We start from the raw sequence: 19,762 nt of genomic DNA on the forward strand, positions 1-19,762 counted from the left end.
GAAAAAAAAATATAGTCACGTTCTTAAATTCTCAAATTCAAGAATTCGATACAAATAACATTAAGATCAAAGGGAAGCACAATCCTTACTTTTCTATTTTGTTGTTGTGGAAGATTGTGATGCAAACATTTGCTACAACTTCAACATATCGTGATTTACATATTTATTTTTTGATTTTTTACTTATGTATGCATGCATTAGCACATTTTTCTCAACTTGCGTTACAGTGTGATTCCCAATCTTAGAAAGTTCATCCAACACAACAATATATTGAATGTCAGCCACTTCCTTATTTGAGTATATTTGGCATTCAGTGGTTTTGGATTGTGAATTCCATCTGATTTCATGTGTACTAAGCTACAATCAATAAGAATTTTTAAATAACAATCAGCTAAAAATGAATGAATGATGTCAATCCTCTCAAACTAGTGTTAAATTCCTATAATTTGTATGAGGTTAATGAGCAAGTGGAAAGTTATAATTTTTTGATGTATTCAAAAAATTAAAAGGATATTTTGTCAATATCATGCATTAGCAAAGTTGATGGTTTCACATAATCTATATCATATCATAGACTATACTTTCTGCCTTATACTTTGAACCTTTCTCTTAAACCTCATGTCTCATTACTTCACACACAATCACATAAACAGATATTTTTATTTCATCAACCTTCCCTCTATTTAGATTACTTATATCTTCTAAAAAGTATTAGAATAAATATACAAACTATCAAAGAATAAGGATTTGAAACCTTATCCTTTGAGGATGTTAGCTAGTATAGTAAAGACTTTGATAGTAAATCGTAAATTCTGTGGGCTCAAATCTTTAACAACCTTCGCAAATGATATTAACAGTCTCAACTTAACTAAATACATTTTATGAGCCAAGATAATTGTATTGGCTACAGTAAAAAAAGCAGGTAAATTATGAACAGTTTCATTCTAGTTTTTTTTTTCCTATTTACATGTCGTAAAACAAGATGGGTAAAATTTAACCCACACCTAAATTTCAAAAGAAATCCAAAAGGATTACATGTAAAATGTTTTCTTTTTTTTTAATGCATTTCTGGCTCCATAAAAAATATGTGGGTAGAACATTAGAAAATATTTGAGAGAGAACATAGGCGTAGGACTTTCTCTTGTAGGAACAATGTGATCTCAGGATAACATTCTATAGAACAAAATGAGAATTCAAATAGCTTCTTTAGATGAAACTAACTGAAGCAGTGTACTTCAGTTTATGCATGTAACTTCATCTTGATTAATTTGAAATGCAAATTCTGTCCAAAATCCATAAATACATACCGTCCGGCAAATCCTTTGTGCAGTTTCATCAATTTGTCACAGCAAGCACTGTCAAATCTCTGTCTTGGTCAGCACATAATTTTTAGCTCATGTAAACCGCATATATAGATCACATCAGCAACTTCACTACTACATTTGACACACATCCTGATATATCCTCCTTATGTCAAAGCATGTCCACCTCAATGAACCTGTTATAATCTCATTAAAATTGGAGGGCAGTCCTCTTACTTCAAACCTCTTTCACTGGCCAGGCACCAAATAGTAGGTCAGTATGTTAGCCAAATTCTATCAGTTCATCTCCAACTGCAATGCATGCATAAGAGTCAATAATCATAACTAGGAAGTACTACATCATTATAGATGTTTCTTAGTTATAGAGAGAGGGCAACATCCAACAAAAACTACCACCATCAGTACATCACAATGAAGTGAGAGAAAGAGAGAGAGAGCTGCAGACTTTTACTGGGACCTAATCCTTTTGTTCCATTTGCTTGTAAACCTTGGAGCTTTCTATGGTGGGGCAACTGCTTTCCTGTTCCATTAAGACAAGAGGACGTAAACAATTCTCTTATGGTGATTAGAGAATGAATGGTTAGTTTGTGATTGGAGTTACCACTTGAGGAACGGAAGGCAGTTTACTGTTACCAGAGATCGAAGCGATGGTTGAGCAACGAGGATCACATTTAGCCCACTTCAGTTCATGCAACAGTGAAAATGTAAGATAGCGATATCATTGATATCTAAAGAAATAGATCAGTTTGGTGAAAACTCACATTCTTAGCAGCCATGCTAAAAGCTTCTCGGTGAGGAATATCCGGCTTAGCTGCTTTGATTCGTTGTATTTCCTCCCTGTAATGATACGAATTTTGAGTCATGCATGTAATTTGTGGATTCTTTTTCCAGCAATAATGTACACACGTTCAAGATGAAGTTGCATAATTTGATCTCGAGATTAATTGGAGAGCCAGAATGTGTTTATTGGCTTGGTTAGAACATCTTTTAGAGAAACCTAATTTTCAGTTGAATGATAAGCTATCTAACCACACAAACTGCATCAGATATCAAGTGGGAGTGTTCAATCTGAAAATTTTTCTGCTTGTTCAGTATATTCATATAAATTTTAGATATTAAAACTGTTCCCTTTCGATCGAGAAGGCTTTTTTTAATACCTCTTGATGTCTTTATTTCCTCTATATTTATTTCTATTGTCCTTATGTTCTCCTTCCAAAACTGTCGTATAATCTATGCTCTCAGGTGTTTTCTGATTTGAGATTTGTCGAAAGAAATTATTAGCATGGCTCATTTAAAAGATGTAAAGGTTAATATTACTGCATCAGCATCATAGGATACCACATGCTTATTTAAGATCTACAAACAAAACCAGGACAACAAATCTCACATGTTATATCCAGCATATATAAGCATTAGAATTTTCTGATTCAGCTTTACTACAACTCAGAGTTCTCATGTGAATCAAGTAAAGTTGCATCAATGGAGGATGGATCTCGCAGGTACCTCGAAAGAGAAAGGCTATCAGAGATGTAGTGCTCAAATGCAAACAATTATACCTATCATCTATCAGCATAACTTCTTAGATGGATTGGAAGATATTAAAGCTTTAATATGTTATTAGAGGAGGAGGTCCTCAACTCATGTCTCTTTGCTGAATAGTTTTCTTCCTCTTTAATTGAAATTTCACAGAAAGATGAGGCGAGTATCAGAATTGTTCTTTTACAGTGCTATAGCTTAACTTCAGAAAAATATCTACGGAAAAGCTGTGCTATACTTGTTTGAAGGGTTATACCTATAGACAGGTCTTTATGCTTTTCCTGAAAGCTTAAAAGTAGGATTTTGCTGCATTATTTGTAGGGAAGCTGATGTAGAGGCTTTTGCAAAATTCGAAGATGGATCGAGAATGTTTGTTACAGTCTGCTATTTCATGTCTTAGTTGGCTACCAGAGTAAGGTTTTTGCTGGTTATGGTAAACTCAGATCAAATTCAACGAGATGTTACGAAAAATAAACATATATCATTCTTACTTCATGAAGCGATTATAGGCCGAAGGCATCCTGTGTTTCTTCTCAGGAGCTGCCATCAACAAAAAATTATCCTCAGAAAATGAAAGAAAGTCCAGCAAAGAACACAAATTTGGGCAAGAATAGTAACCAAAAACCTACGTTTGACGACGTATGTTGGTTTCTGGATCATTTGTTCACTTGAACTTGATGGTGGTGGTGGCAAAGGTTGGCCCCTCAGGCATTCAGTGCAAGGACCCTAATTCAACATAAAGATCATTGTCATATGTAATGAACTTCCTCATCCATTTCTCTTCTTCTAAAGCAGAAAGGAAACAACATCCAAAGTGACTATTAGGCCTATAAGCTACATCATGTAGCTTATCACTACTGCTGCCAAAGAAAAAGTAGTTCCTGATTACAAGTAAAGCTTACAACAAACATGAAATAGAGATCCAAAAACTAGACAAGGCATTACTAATAAGTAATATAAATTTGATAGACCAGGAGAAGTGTACCTGAAGACCCATCTCATAGTCGGTGGGGCTCGGGGACTGCACCAAGGGTCTGGGGCTGAGGAAGGAGAGATGGTTACAGTGACCACATTTCACGGTGACTGTGTCCATCAGCCTCTTGCATGGAACTCCAACCTGCAGCCAAGGGAAAGAGTCTGTCACCATTCAAGAGCAAGTGGTAACTTACTTCTTTGCACCTTGTGGTGCCTTAATTTGCCATAGTATCCATTTTCTTTTCTGACAGTGAGATCTGCTTGTGTGCAAGAAGATCCTCAATAGAAAAGTAAAAGAATTATTGACATAAACTCTAGAATTAGAAATAAGATCATCTTAGTTCATTAATTAAGGAGTGGAGTACAATCAAGCTGAAGATCTGATAAACTTGGTTAAAAGGAAGGCAAAGGAACCCATATCAAAGTTGATCATCGTATGTATGATCTTGTAATGCTATGATGAGGAGACAGAAGAATCAACATAACAATAGAGAGGCATGGCAAAGTTGTAAAGGTCGAACAATTCTTAATTTCTAATTAACAAGCTTCCTTATATTTTCTTGCAACTCCGACCCTAAACTACTGAGAAGACTCGCATGAGCAAGAGGATTAAGAAAATTGAGCATTCATCTTGAGCTTCCTCATGCATGTACAATATTGGGTCTCCTCCTTAAATTGCTACTTTTGCTCTGTAAAATTTCCACTTGTTTTACCTCAAATAGCAAGATAGAAGAGGTGTGCAAGTCTCATGTGTGTTCATATTCCTAGACAGAAAGAACATAGAAGACCATCAGGATTTCTCTGTAGATCATACAGCAACATGAGCAGTATATCAACAAGAACAGTAGCTTCTCAAATGTCACCCATGGTTAACAGATGAGTACTGAAAGTGAACAAAAGGTTAAGAGAGAATATAAGATCAAGTCTGCTTTGAGGAGTCCTAGCCCTTGGACGCTAGTTGACAGTAGAATCAAAGAAAACATGATGTGAAGTAGAAATCTGGCACAGAAAGCAAACTCTTGTTGGTGTGAGGAAGATGCTTCTTTCTGATGTCCATCTTTCCTGCACATCCAAAGCATCATGTTCTGTTATTTCTTAGGCTTCTACTCCGAGGAATTACCGCAAGAACTGTGTTGCAGTAGGTGCAGCGGACGTAGCACAAGTGCTCAGTGGGAGAGACCAAATCCATGAGTACTACAGGAAGAAGAAGAAGAAGAGACAAGCCAAGGAGGAGGAGGATGATGAGGAGAAGAGATCAGGGCGGGGAAGTGGTGGACTCCTCTCTCTCTCTCTCTCTCACTCTCTTTCTTTGTGTGTCCAAGAGTTGGGCACGGTAAGTGTGGCATGCACCATGGCTTTAGGGTTTCTATTCTGGCAATAATGCCCGGCGGAAAACCCCACTCATGGCACGTACGACACCGCCAACCCCAGCTATTGCGCAGAAAGTTAATTGTCTGCTTCCAGTTTCTCGTGATATCTTGAACTTGGATCTACAGATTACATAAGATATTTGACTTCATTCTTTCTCTCCTTCTCAGATTATTATATCTTGGTCAATGTCACAAAAAGAGGGGCTACTGATCTCCTTGTTGAGTGACAGCTACTGCATCTGCTAGGTTTTGTAACTCCAAGGTGGAAAGCCTCATCTACACAACTACAATTGGGGATTAACACATGTAATCCGAATGTGTGTTAGCATATGAAGACATTGGGATAATCCAACACATATCTAACAAGAAAGATTTGCAGATATCTTTCACCAGTCCGTATCAATCCCCATTACAGGTCGACAAAGATCTAGCAAAGGAAGCTTCATTTCCTATAGATAATAAAAAGCACAACTCAGGGTTTCAATTCTGAGATATTTTCTGCTGCATATGGCCTTCCATGATTCCACCAAATCTGGGAAACTTGTAGCTGCATCCCCATCTTGTAATCCAAGCCATATCTAATCCCCATCACAGGTTAAGATGAACTAAAACTACTTTCCATGAGATGTTCATGCGGCGCGAGAAGATTGAGTTGAGAGAACTAGGAGGTGGAGGAGGAGGAGGAGGAGGAGGAGAGATGAAAAGGGTGGGAAAAGGAGGAGGGGATCAGTTGTCGCTGTCTCAAGGGGCCACCGAGTGCGCAAAGTGATGTGACGAATCCTGGGTTTCCCATAGGAGCAAAAGAAGGGCAACCCCCGACGCGCCCTCACGCTTGCCCACTTCGTATAACCACGCCTTTGTCTCCATCCATCATAGCCTTTTGGCTCTCAGCACCTGTAGGCTCTGCGGCGAGGGAAGAGCTCAAGGAGGAGAGGGAGAGGGAGAGGAGCAGCTTGTCACCTTTGGTGGGTTTAGCCACCGTCAGTAGGTCCAAACCAGGCCTCACTTTCTCTACCATTTTGGGGAAGTCTCTGGTGGATTGGACAGCTTGAGATCCCATGTCCTAACCCACACAATATAATACACCCACAGACACACCTTCTTGACCCGACTACTGAGGTAGGTAAGCAAATGTGCGCTCATGGCATGTTTGTTGCTCACCTTTTTCACAGCTTCAAATTATTCTCTCTTGTTTGGTTGGGGGTGTCAGCAGTCCACACTCTCACGAGTACTCCTATTCTGTGCCAGAAGATAAACCTGTTTCCATTTTCTAAGCAATAATACTAATAATAATAACAATCCATGAGTTTAGCCTAAATTACTATTCATCTATTTTCCTTTTTGTTTTGGAGGATGGATCCTTGGGGGGGTTGAACTTGCATTGTTGGATGTCTTGTTCCAATGATTCATGTTGATATGAAAAAGAATATATTTTCCGAAAGGACCCTCAGTTTATTATAGTTTAAGTATTTTCCGAACCACTTTTGATTCAGAGTTTTCTTTCTAATATTTAGTAATACTTACATGCAAATCCAATCAGCCTATTGTCATGTTGGGACAATCTGGCATCCAGTTTAAGTCTCAGTAGGACGACAGATATTGCTCTATACCATGCTTGAAAGATGATTTCCAGATCTTATGGAAAGAAATTATACATTTGGGCAGATTGATCATTTTTACCAGAGGCGATGTGGTCTCTCAAAATCTTGATGTACTTGAATTATGTAGGTAAGAGATGACACAACACTCGTCCACCTAAATAGCAAGTCGTAAGCACTTAGGTTAGGAGGGCTTCTTATTGATTGATATATCTTCTACGATGGGAAGTGCGTTCATCGATGAGCTTCTTTCCTTTTCTTGTTTCACTTGCACAAAGAGTTACATGTATTACAATGGATGTATTACATGTATCAACTGGATAAATCACAGTTTTGCTCACAACTAATGTGCCATTAGATGAAACATTCATTGTTTTTGTTTAGTCTCCCTCCATTGGATCCAATTGACTAACAAAAAGAAAATGTCAGTGAAAAACTAGCTAGTGGTGACTTAAATAAGTGAACAAACTTCTATGACTCCTACTATGTTTCCCCCACTTATTTGGTGTAAGTTCTTAGTTCCTATATTATTTTTTAGTAAATATTTGGTGTAAGTTCTTAGTTCCTATATTAATTCTAGTTGCTTTTTTGTTTTCTTTTGCATATACTCAAATATGATAATGCTTGGGTGACATATCTATTAATTTAAATATGAGACATTGACAAGTCAATCGCCATTGGTTGCCCCATCAAGCTTCCTTCAACCAACATTTTAATAAAATGTTTGCTCGAACTTTAAACTCCAATGGCAAGAAATGCATGCTACAAAATGTTTGGCTGATAATTCATTGATGGTCACAACTCGTTCTCAAGTATCAAATCTCTCGAGCCAATCAATGGGTGCAGATCCTCCAAATGGTTTGAGCAAAAAGAAATTTTCTAGTTAAGAGTCTAATTTGGTGCTTCACCTTGAATGAAAATTTCAAGGTGAAAATTTTCATTAAGACACATCGAAAAGAAGAAAGTTTACATGAAGACACATCTGAAAATTTATGTAAGTGTAGCTTTGAGATGAAGACACATCAAAAAGAAGAAAATTTTAACACCAACAAAGGAAAAAAAATATATAGAAATTATGTAGGTGAAATACTTCGAACAATATAACCGTAATTCCTTATAGATGAAGAGGAGAACATAATTTATTTGATGAATATTCAACTAGGTATAAGAAAGTTTACATGGATCTTCTCTCTCACTCGACCACGAGCAATAATTTAGGGGCCCAAATAGTGACATATCTCACAACATCATGATCTCTCAGATTGATTTGTCTTTGTTGTCTCTATATGGATTCCAACATGATGAGGTACTATGTTGGCCCAAGGAAAATATTGACAACTAATCTTATGTTGGATATCCAAATTGATAATTTGTTAGCCACATCAATGTTAGAATATTTGCATATATATTAGGTATTTTATGATCTTGAGTTAAGTGCAATTAAAGCCTCTATGTAAATGCCTCCTCTCCTTTGAAGAAAATATAGATCGATGGACCCAATGAGATAGATTTGTAGATGTGGAGCTACACTCTTCACAAGATTATATCCTATAATTGGCCTTTTGAGTTGGAATATCAAATTGAACATTAGATAGGATTGACTGTTCAGTATTTTTATCAAGTTATTCTATTGATAGTGTCCTTATAAGATTGAAGTTGCAGTAAAGTTAGGTGAAATTTCTAGTGTCTCTTTTATTATATGTATCTTTCTCCTCTATGCCTTCTCTATGAGTTATGAAAGGCTCTAACATTTTATCTTATCTTTCTTAATCTTGTGTCATATATATACAAGGAATTTTATCTTGACAATGTCACAAAATCAATTTCAATATAACTGTGCCAAAAAATTATGAAGCAAAATTGGCACCAAGCACCCATAATGTCATTATGAAGATAGAGAGGAAAAATTGAATGCTCAACTTATTATAAGGGGTTTCATAAGCTTCATTTTTATAATTATATTTTTTCTTAGATCATCTTTTATGAACTTCCATAAAAGAAAATTTGAAGATATATATACATATATATATATATATAACCTAATTGATCATTATTAGTGGAACATGTGAACATCTATACGACTATAAGATCAATTACATAGCTGTAACATAATTAAATAGAATATGGATGGGGCCACTCTAGAAAATTATGAATAGGATGAATCAATCCGAAGGCAATGGTGGACGACAAAGATCTCAAGCAGAAGCTAGCTAGGGTTGAAGAAGGCTGTGTCCTTTAAGACCAACCAAGGTTATGTCCTTACGCTGCCTTCCCTCTCATAATAATAAAGCGTCTGATCCCAGTAGAGGAGATATGGACATTTTAGAGTGTCATCGGTGATGCATGTTCGAGAGGCATGCAGAGATAGAGAGATGCAACTTGTGGTAGGAAGAACGACTAACTCATGCAGTACATTGAGTCTGATGTACTGTTTCCACTAAGTAGAATGGATGCATGGGAAAGAACTCCCATACTTCGTAGCAGCATCTGCTAGTATTCGAAGGAGGGGTGGGGTTATAACTGAGATGAGACTGATGCAAATCATCACTTTTTCTTCGTTGTGTCTCAGTCCAGAGATCAGAAATCATTCACTGCTGGCGTTTGACACAATATATCAGTAGGCAAACCTCAGCTCAGCCTAAACAAAACTCAACCTGCTGCGAACCCAACACAGTACTGTTCACTGCTCAATACCTTCTACTTCGCTACTATTAAATTGACTTGATTTGGTTCATGCACGTAACGCACATAGACGAACTTAATTTGATCATCGTATCGGATGTGAAGCAAGTAAACACCAACATTCGGATAAGATAAGCCGATGGTCTATCAAGAGAGAGCACAGCAGATGCGACCTAGAGAGAATCTAATGGGCCAACCTTTTCAGTTTATAGGTCAAAGTTATATTTCATATGGAGAGTGAGAGAATAAGTTAAGAATGTTACTGTCATTTTCGTTAGTTATCTCATTGGATCGGTCGAAACAAATAATATCAAAGTCAGTCTAATACTAAAAGAATACGTCATGACATGAAATCACTACTTGACTGACCATCATCATATGCATCGTATAATGGTTTTAATTCTTACATTAAAAGTGAGAATAATATTTGAATGAACAACTAGATGGGTTATATCATGGGCTAAATTTCTTTTTATACCAAAAGAAAGTAACGATAAAAACAACTCTTTTCCAACACGGACGATCATAAATTCTAGAAAATAAAAATCCTACTGAAACCAATGATCAAAATCAAAAACCATAATGTATTTCAATTTTTCTAATGATACTTCTACTATCACTATTGGCATGAAAGTTATGGCAGATCAAGAATTAGTGTAAATAGAGTAGATAGAATTTACCAAAGATCATATTGAAAACTCTAAGAGCATGTTTCATGTCAAAGAACCAATTTAGAAGCAATCAAATAGAAGAACGAACACCAGATTTTGTGTGATTCGTTAGATTATGAGGAGTTTTTTGTTTCAAGATCAGAAGTTGTTGTTCTTAAGATATAAGGCCAAGTTATTGAAGATTTACATGTTAATAAAGCCTAATAATCAAGATATCAGATCTTTGTTTTAATGATTAGACATCAATTTAAATTTTCCAACAAGTAGAGCAAATGATCAGGAACAGGTTCAATTGTTTCTATAGGTCTCATACGAAAATAATTTCAAGTTCACACCCCTGATCAAGGCATGCAGGAGAAATCATTGTCCCCATGTAATGAATCCAGATCTTATCTGGGCTGGATTATAGAAATAGTCTCTTTTATCGTATTACTGTTGAGATTTGATTCATAGTTATCTATCTAGATTGTTATCATGATCTAGTGGTTACATAATGATTTCAATAACCGCTTCAATCATGATCTAGTAGTTATAAGGTGATTTCATTAACTACCTCATGATCTAGTAGTTATAGGGTAATTGTCACTAAGTCTTATAAATAGGACCGTAGTTTATGTAGCAAGATAGAGAGATTGAGATAGCAAGCAGAGAAAGATAGAGAATCTGTGTGCATTTGGTATCTTCTTGTAAGTGTCTTATCAATTCTCCTGTTTTTATACTACATCAATTTTCTTGAGTCGAAAGGATTCTTTTTACTCGTATCGTAGTATTTTGTTTCTTTTTGCTCCTCCATCCCCAACAATTACTATTTAATCTTTTAGTGTTCCATAGTTATCTCAGCTATCCTTTTTTTCTTTTAATGCAGGAATCAATGCAGATAGATACATAGCAAATCAAGCCAATGATCAAGGCATATTGTTCCAATTTTACTATCATATCAATCTACTTGAGGTTTCAAGTTTGAAGTCAATTGCTCTACACTGTAACATCAACAAAACCTTTGGATTTACTCTGGATGTACTGGCAAGGCCTCAGTCTCAAGCTCTATTCACTTTAGAACAAACGTAGCTGATGCTTACCATCAACCTACTTTAATTTTCATGATTGCTGTTCTTGGAGAAAGGTTGGGAAGTATTCTTCGGATGGTGACTGCGTACTTGCTGCCAACTCCTCTTAACCTTATAAAACATGAACAGAACATTTTATTGTCTTCATGTGGAGGAAATTTATTTCACTGTCTTTCATTGTTATCAGAAAAGCTCATCCAAGAACAATTCTATAAAGCAATTTATCAGATAAATCACTTCTGATCAATTATGTAATACCCTGGTTTGGTCCTATGTATAAATCACAAGTGGAGGATGACGAAGAACCGATGCTAGGCATTTTGGGTCAATTTTTTAGACTCTAACTAGTTATTCGGTCAATTATCTCATCGAGTTAGATTGCGATAAATAATACTAGAGTCAATTTGGTGTTGAACATAATGAGAGGCTTAGTAGAAAAAAATCACTCATGCATGAATTTACAAGTCATACTATATTGAAAGTGAGGGATAGATGGGTTTTATTATCATTATAAGTATTTTGAATTAATAGTTTAGACTCAATAGAAGAATGAGTTAAACACGAGTTTTCAATAAATTAATGAGTAAATTATCCCATCATAGTGAGGTAGCAAATTATCTTTTATTTGTTTGTTTTCTTAGCTTTTGAAGATTAATGGAGCTTCCAAAGAATGAAGGGGTAAATGAACAAAACAATTCATCCTAATTCTTATGTTTATTTCCTTTTTGATGGATACTCCTCAAATCCCCCAAGTATGCACGTTTACCTCACCTTCACCAAACACATTGCTTTAAAGGAGAGAAATTAAAATGGAAGAGAATGATTGAAAATGATGGGAGACCTTTCTCTTCCTCCATAAATCTCCATACCATCATTCTTCCTCCTCTGAAAGGTCAGGCACTTGAATCTCAAATCACTTCTGGGGATAGCTTGTTTTGCTCAACAGAGATCTGAGGATGGAGCTGAGAGAATCTGCAATGTTGGATTTTATCCTAGGCTTGTTCTTCTTTCATCCAGATCTGAGTTCAACTTCCATGCAAGGTAAATTTTGAGATCTATGATTCTTATTTGGTTTGGAAATAGTTGCTTACACTCCACTATGCATTACCACAAATTCTATGATCAAAAGGAATGCAACAAATACTCTTCATCTGTAGCAAATTAGTGAACATCTTCCCACACCTTTTTTCTTCTTCTTCTTCTTCTTCTTCTTCTTCTTCTTTCAGGCGAACAAGTTGGGCACATGAAAGAAATTCAAACTTACAAAAACTAGTTGAATTTTTTGGAATATCAGAATGATTTTTTTAGAGACAGATCACAATATATCTCTGCTTATTGAGCATGATAAAATTAGCAAAGGCATCAGTATATGGAGGAAGAAGAATGCTTTCTTAAAGAAAGATAAAGGAAAAATCACATATATATATATATATATATATATATATATAAGACATTTGTAGTTAATATCCAATTGGTCATAAGTATAATAACATTAAAAATCAAATTGATTTTAATACCCCCTTCGAAGAATATTAAAATCTTGACGATCAAATAATTGAAACTGATAACCATGATTACTAGTAGTTAACTTGAGTTTATCAAACCGATTGTCGATGCGTAAAATAGTGATTTAAAGTATTCTCAAAAGAGAAGAAGATAAAAATATTCTTTCCTGAATTTCAAGACCACAAAATAATACTATCCACAATTTTGATCGTCAATCCATATGGCAAAATTGATCCGATGTCGCCCAATTGCTCGAGTGTTTTCTAAACATCGCTTAGGGGAGAGAGAACTTAACTTCAACCAGTGTTTATTATGAGAGAAAAAAAAAACTATTAAGGAGTTTGAATGTTCGAATTTGATAGTTGGTTTGAAGTAAAAGCATACATCTTATTATAATCATCGTCGGTCACAAAGCATGAAGCGGCTTAATTAGAAAATATTCCCTTTATATGTATGTTATGCTGACGTGGCACGTGCAATTAATACCTAAGAGCTAACATGGCATATCCAATCAACGGAAATAGATGTGAATCTATCCAATTGGCGTGAGTTGATTTGGTTTACCAAATATGGATGGTTTTTCAAGATCCAAATGGGCCCCATGTGTTGCGACTCTCAATTAGCTTAATTCATTTAAATTGGGATTCTAATTTTTTAATCAAATTTAAAATAAGCACAATTTATCTATTTAAAATATGAGATAAAAATGATGATGATGATGATGATGATGATGCCGCAATATTAGAATATTTAGGTGTACATTCACCAAGTCAACTGTAGTCAAACTGTAAAAAGATGTTTAGATCATAGATACCAAGACAGATACTTGCAAATAAGAACATATGAATTGCTTGTTTAGATAACTTGCATAAGATCCTTCTAATATATACTCCATTCTGTAAGGATGAGACCTTCATGCATCATGAGATACAATTCAAGCCACACAAGAAATGAGGTTCCATTTTTACCACACCAATCAATCTATCTTTTTAAGGATTTTGACAAATATAAATTATCATGGGTGTCTGTCTATCCTTTTACAAATAAGGTTGTGACATAAATGACAACAACATTACAAGAATTTAAGCACAACATCGGTAAAGAAATGTTCAAAATACCAATTTACAACATTTAAGATTCCTTTGGTGTAAGAGAGACTGATCCTTCTCTGTCCAAAATCCAGAAGCTGAAATGTGTTTACATATAAATAAAAATTCCAAGCAAACCTGAAGAACTTCCTAGACACAGTAGATTAGCAACCAAGACAAAGCAGTAAGAAGGGCCATCGTCGAGGTGCTCATCAACTGCGAGGCAGCATTTGGTAACCACGGATATGAGTCTGGCGGAGGCATGACACAGTTGTCGCCGTTGAAGTAGATGCGCCGTGGAAAGGCCCATCCCTTTTCGAAAGTAAAAGTTGATGGATCCTTCTTGAATAGAAGTTCCGACTGTACATTTCCATAAGGTCCAGCTTCCATGAGCAAGTCATTGTAGTACTTGACACCCCATAGCATTGCAGTATCATCTGTGACATGGAATGCATTTAAGATTATGATCACGGAAGAGGAAGAAAATAGTAAGCAACATGTACTCCAGGTTTGTAATTCTTTTTGAGTCAATAAGAAAGAAATATGCACATATATAAGGTAGATCGATAGAGGCAAACTTAAATCATAAGGTGTTCTTGCAAAATTAGATAACAGAGTTAAGAGTCATCATGACTATAGGGATAATATTCATCCACTAACAGTTCCATGATACAAATAAGAGGAAAATCCACAGAGTGGCCTTAGAAAAGTAAAATTGAATAGAAGAAACTTACTTATTCCCCCATATGGCGTCAACGACTTGTAATTGAAGCTAAAGAGTTGAGTGAGATTGTCAAGATTCGGATGCTGGATGACAAGGTTCCACTGCGTATAATTCATCCGGTAGTTGAAATTTGTTATTGCAATCTTCACGCGCCAGTATTCCTTGTAGTTAAGTTTAACGTGCCAATGCACTCTTACGGGGCACATATGTGATGTACACTGGACCAGCGGTGTGAAGCTGTTTTTGCCAGGACCATTGACCGCGGAAGCTAAATAAGGCGAATCTCCTCTGCCATAGTAAACCAAGACATCAGTAAGAGATGAACTAAAATTGTCAGCAATAGAAAGAGTTTCACATTTTAACTCACTCCACGCAGCTTCCCGGCTGAGTTGCATTGTTCTGGCACCCACAAGTGCATGTCGGACAGTTAACAATCGTGTCATTATAGAAAGATGAAAGTGATACACAGCAAGTAGGTGTCTTCTGAGCAAGAAATTGGGAATATGTACATGTAACATTCCACGTCACTGCAATTAAATTTCAAAAAATATTTTAAAGCAAGCAATCACTACAAAGAGAGCATGCAACAAAATATTTAGTTTACTAAAAAGTTTGTGAATTTACTATAAAAATGAGGAAATTCTTAAAAGATATTTAGTAATTAAAAAAGAAACCAAAATGTTTGTGAGTTTACTACAAAATATAAGGCATGTGATAGTTTTTACCATAAGACAGGTGGAGAAAAGGATGTTTATTAGACTGCCAAAGTGCAAATGTTAAATGTAAAACGGAAACATCAAAAGTTGCTTGTCAACAATATTAAAATTAAGGATAAATGAAGATTTATACATCATTTAATAAACATTCTATTGATGACTTAGCCTTAAGAGATAGAATATAGCAAGAAGCTTAGACATCATGGATTTGTTGGTAAAATCAGAACAAATAAGAAAAATAAAGATTTAAATAGGATAAAATTAGGTAAAAGTGTAGGACATGATGGCAGCCCTACTTCAGATTTGAATATTATAGGATATCGGAGGGTAGTTTGGTTAACTAGATTATTAACAAAATTTTGAGTATCATGTCCAATGAACCAGGGAGGAACTTTAAAGACAATTTATAAGAACCAGACAGGCATTCAAAATTACTCTAATGATAGAGGATTTAACTAATGAGTCACACTGAAAATTTGAGAAAGTGTAATTAAAAAAAGAAGAAGAAACGAAATGAATATCTTGAGAATGTTTTTTGATTTTATGCCCAAAAGATCAAGTGATCAACCACAAATGTTTTTTATTTATTGAGATAATTAATATAAAATATAGAGAGAAGGAAAAAGGTCTATATATGGTTTACATTGACATAGAAAAAGGTTAATTATATAGTACCTATAGATTTATTATGATGGATTTTAAAAAGAAAAGAGCATCTAAGAATTATATCAATGTAATAAAAGACATGTATGATATAGTATTTACAATTGCTAGGGCTATAGGGATTGTATGTATCATATTTCCTATACTATAGGACTACATCAAGGATTAGTCCTAAAATCTTATCTTCTTATATTGCTAATGGACCCATTTACTACTCATATATAGGAATATCCCCACAAAATATATTACTTGTTGATGATATTGTGCCGATTGATGAAAGTTATGAAGACCGATTTGAAACTAAAAGATTTAGTTAAGTAGGACTAAGATTGAACATATATAGTTTTGAATGTATTAGAAAAAGAAAAAGGGTGTGCTACAGATAGATGGATAAGAAGTTTCTATAAGTAAAAAATTTGAAGCACCTCGGATCTATTATTCAATACAAATGAGAGAATAACTAACACATTATTCATAGAGTAAAAGCTAGATAGTTAAAAAGTAGATAGGAGCATTGTGATGGTTGTCTTATCATCATGTCACTGTAAGATTAAAAAATATATTTTATAAGATATTTGTAAGGTTGATTATGATTTATGGATCAGAGTATTGAACGAATAATAAATAGCATGCATATAAAAAATTAGTTTAGCTGAGATGAAATCTTGAGATGAACATATGGAATTACAAAAAAAAAGAATTAAACAAATATTTTTATTTGGAAACAATTAGGTATTGGTTCAATAGAGGATCAGAATAAAAAAACATCTAAAATTATATGAACATATTTCAAGATCTATAGATGTTGTAGTTAAATAATGTTGTGGATTGAGATAAATAGTGCGAGGTAGAGGAGACTTAAGAAGACTTTAATAAAAATAATAAAATAAAATTGAATGCTTCTATTCTATTCTATCTGGATATCATATTACACAAAGCTCAATGATGGGAAAAGACATATTTAACCAACCCAAATGCTTGGGATATTATGACATGTCCATGTGCGATATAACAGTTGTATCTAAAACCTGAAATCCTATCCTATTCAAAGTTTCAAAACACTAGATTTTTGCAGGTTATCTTTGATAACTTACTCAGAGCTTGGGTTGTTCTCCTTCCATCTTGTGTAACAAATTTAGTGGGCTTTACAATTTTTGCTATTCCACACGTATACCCAGGTCCTGGAGCCCTCAAGGTGAAGTTTTTCGGCACACGCACGGTCTTGTTGGTGGTTCCTGCTGCACCAACACTGACCTGGAATGAACTTGCAGCATTAGCTGGATCCTGAACCCATGAATTAATCACTCCTCCTTTGCAACAATTGGCTATTTGCTGGTTGTATGGAGTTCCAGGAAGTAGATCCACAACTGTCGGATCCTTCTTACAGCAGTGCGGAGTGTTCCCCTTAAACCTTGAGCAATCACCTTGCTCCGTGGTCTGGGCTCCTACCATAGACCAGATGACTTCCTTCTTTGCCCAGGTCCACCCAAGAGTCCACCCAGGTGCTTGGATGTGACGATATTGCTGGAAATTGAACATCGTAACAACAGCCTGAAAATAATTCATATATCAATATTTTGATTGTAGACGCAATTCAGTTGCTACGTAAATTGAGAACACTTTTTGCCAAGATGATCTCAACAAAGAAATATGGTTTGCACTTAACATTAATTTCAGTTGTCTTTTCAATCATGAACTATGTGAAATTATGCATGGCCAAGCTGAATGCAAAAGAATTGGCCATGTGAGCATCATATAATTTCAGGAAAATAGACCAATGACCATCTTTTGTACTTACAACATAACCATCTGGTGTCCATTGCATAATATCCCATTTGATTGTTATATTTCCATTTGGATCCAGTGAATCATAAGCCTCTGTTAAGCAAAAAAATAAAAAAAAAGGTTGAAACATGAATTACAAAAGAAACATTATAAGAAATTTTTTGGATCTACTGAATATAACACTGAACCAAACAAATAGTGGATATAGATATGAACATTCTTGAACATCAAGAAATGGAATAGAGTTTGAATATCTAAGAAAAAGGTTTTTTGTATTGAAAATTATTTTACAATCACCCATTCAGGCCATTCCTCCTAGATAACATTAACTAATTCTTCAACAATATGTGCACCAAACACCCTAAATTTTACCACTAATTTTTTTCCCTCCGTAATAACATGTTAATTTAACGGCATTATTCTTACGTTTTTCGTCACTGGTGAGATAAAAAATTTTAATCAGTTTTATCACCTGCAAGATGTACATCTTGTGAACATCACTAAGAAAATTGGGTACAATCAGCATTGGTGTTTGTATTCAGCAATTCAAAAAAAACATGGTCATTCATTTTGGCTAAAACAAAGAAAAATCAACCTTGCAACAACTAGAGATTTAATTAGGCAGACATCTATTTCTGCAGGTACTAAAATCCTCAAGTACTGAACTAAAGAGAGCTAGATCAGAAACTACTCTTCTCCAGTAGTGACTTAAAAATAAGAAAAAACAGTTGCAAATCATGTTCTTAATGAAAAGAAAACGTAGTGCCGCAAATATAGAAAACCAATTACCAAAATTCGAGGCTCCACCCTAAACAATTGCATCTCAGCTATCTAATGAGACAGAGATGTCCTATTTCTGCAGGTATTATAATCCTTAAATACTGAACACACTAGAGCTAGATCGGTAACTATATCTTTTTTTTGGAGAAAACAAAAAAGAAATCCAGTAGCAATTACAAAAGAAGAGCTTAAGCTCCGGGGAAACCCATCACGAAGAGGACCGAACTCAGCCAGATCGAGTAGAAAAAGCTAATTCGAGACCAAATGTCCCAATATTGAGAAGAATGGAGCAATATCTAAGGACAACAAGCTTCCCCTTTACCATTTTACCACCATCTCCGACGAAACCCGTGACAATGAGCATCAACCTCAAGCATTTTGAGTGGAAAACTTGGATTTTGAGACGAAAAGATCAAATGTTGAGAAGAATGGAGCACTTGGTAAGGAGAAAATGAACTAGGAATTGACCTGTGGATGGGATCAGAGCGGACAAGACCAGGAAGAACAGGAGGGAAATGGCCAAAGGTGCGAGCTTTCCTACAGATCCGCCGAAGATCGATCTGGAGGAGCTCAGATCCATCACCGCTGCTAGTCGTGGGGAGGCTCTCAGATCTGCACTCCTGCAGCAATGAGACAGGAGAGCAGAGAAAGTAAACACCAACCCCTTTCTTTTAGTATGTGAGAGAGAGAGAGAGAGAACCTCACGATGTAGTAATAATGAGTGTTTAAGTAGGTTGCTAGGAAAGAGCTGTCCTGTGAGGTGTCAGCACACACACACACACACACAAAATCCAACACTCCAAGTCATGTGATCCATGGAAAAATACTGCCTTCAATGGATCTCTCAGTTTCCAGTTTTAACATGTTTTTACATTTCTAAAGCTCACAAGAATAATAATTTTTAGTTGGGTGTTATCGAACGACAGGGTCGAGTTGATGAAACAATCCAATTTATAGCATTTGCTTCGATTGGCAAGTATAATATGGAGTAATAAACAAGATTTACTCCATGCAGTCTCAATTAACTTTGTAGATTAGCCATTCAATCCATCTCTATCATTGGTTGGTCCCCTATACCCATCAACAAATAAACCTCATGCATTTCATCGACGAGGAGTCCCATTTCCACACCCACCAAGTTGGGTCTATTGATTTGGGAAATCCACCAACCAGCAAATCCATTTCAGAATCAAATATTCCAAGAATGACTAAGGAAACAGATGTATATAAATGTATAAAAAAAATATTATTTTCCTCTTTTTTCTTTTGAGAATTCACT

General features: G+C 35.5%; 2 protein-coding genes across 2 annotated transcripts; both read right to left on the reverse strand.

The window, feature by feature from the left end:
* Positions 1–1,621: 1,621 nt before the first annotated feature.
* LOC135608874 (protein DROOPING LEAF-like) lies at positions 1,622–5,517 on the reverse strand. Its single transcript, XM_065101923.1, has 7 exons — positions 4,954–5,517; positions 3,844–3,975; positions 3,488–3,584; positions 3,350–3,398; positions 2,084–2,159; positions 1,924–2,001; positions 1,622–1,842 (listed from the first exon to the last, which is right to left on the reverse strand). Exons 1-7 carry the CDS (start codon positions 5,020–5,022, stop codon positions 1,780–1,782), a joined length of 564 nt encoding a protein of 187 aa, XP_064957995.1. The 5' UTR covers positions 5,023–5,517; the 3' UTR covers positions 1,622–1,779.
* An 8,192-nt stretch (positions 5,518–13,709) lies between these two features.
* LOC103980351 (COBRA-like protein 1) lies at positions 13,710–19,190 on the reverse strand. Its single transcript, XM_009396727.3, has 6 exons — positions 18,952–19,190; positions 17,717–17,796; positions 17,013–17,469; positions 14,907–15,066; positions 14,550–14,827; positions 13,710–14,252 (listed from the first exon to the last, which is right to left on the reverse strand). The coding sequence occupies exons 1-6, from the start codon at positions 19,061–19,063 to the stop codon at positions 13,966–13,968; spliced, it is 1,374 nt and encodes a 457-aa protein (XP_009395002.2). The 5' UTR covers positions 19,064–19,190; the 3' UTR covers positions 13,710–13,965.
* Between the last annotated feature and the right edge of the window lie 572 nt (positions 19,191–19,762).

The sequence above is a fragment of the Musa acuminata genome, chromosome BXJ2-4, assembly GCF_036884655.1.
Source record: "Musa acuminata AAA Group cultivar baxijiao chromosome BXJ2-4, Cavendish_Baxijiao_AAA, whole genome shotgun sequence".
Lineage (NCBI taxonomy): Eukaryota > Viridiplantae > Streptophyta > Magnoliopsida > Zingiberales > Musaceae > Musa > Musa acuminata.

Bases quoted from the DNA above. Each gene is read 5' to 3' on its own strand.
- LOC103980351 (XM_009396727.3), bottom strand. From the start codon at position 19,063: ATGGATCTGAGCTCCTCCAGATCGATCTTCGGCGGATCTGTAGGAAAG. The intron at 17,470-17,716 runs GTAAGTACAAAA...AATTATTTTCAG, and splicing joins GGACACCAGATGGTTATGTT to GCTGTTGTTACGATGTTCAA. The intron at 14,828-14,906 runs GTGAGTTAAAAT...TTACTATGGCAG, and splicing joins CAGCCGGGAAGCTGCGTGGA to AGGAGATTCGCCTTATTTAG.
- LOC135608874 (XM_065101923.1), bottom strand. From the start codon at position 5,022: ATGGATTTGGTCTCTCCCACTGAGCACTTGTGCTACGTCCGCTGCACC. The intron at 3,585-3,843 runs GTACACTTCTCC...ATGTTGAATTAG, and splicing joins ACTATGAGATGGGTCTTCAG to GGTCCTTGCACTGAATGCCT. The intron at 1,843-1,923 runs GTAACTCCAATC...TTAATGGAACAG, and splicing joins TGCCTTCCGTTCCTCAAGTG to GAAAGCAGTTGCCCCACCAT.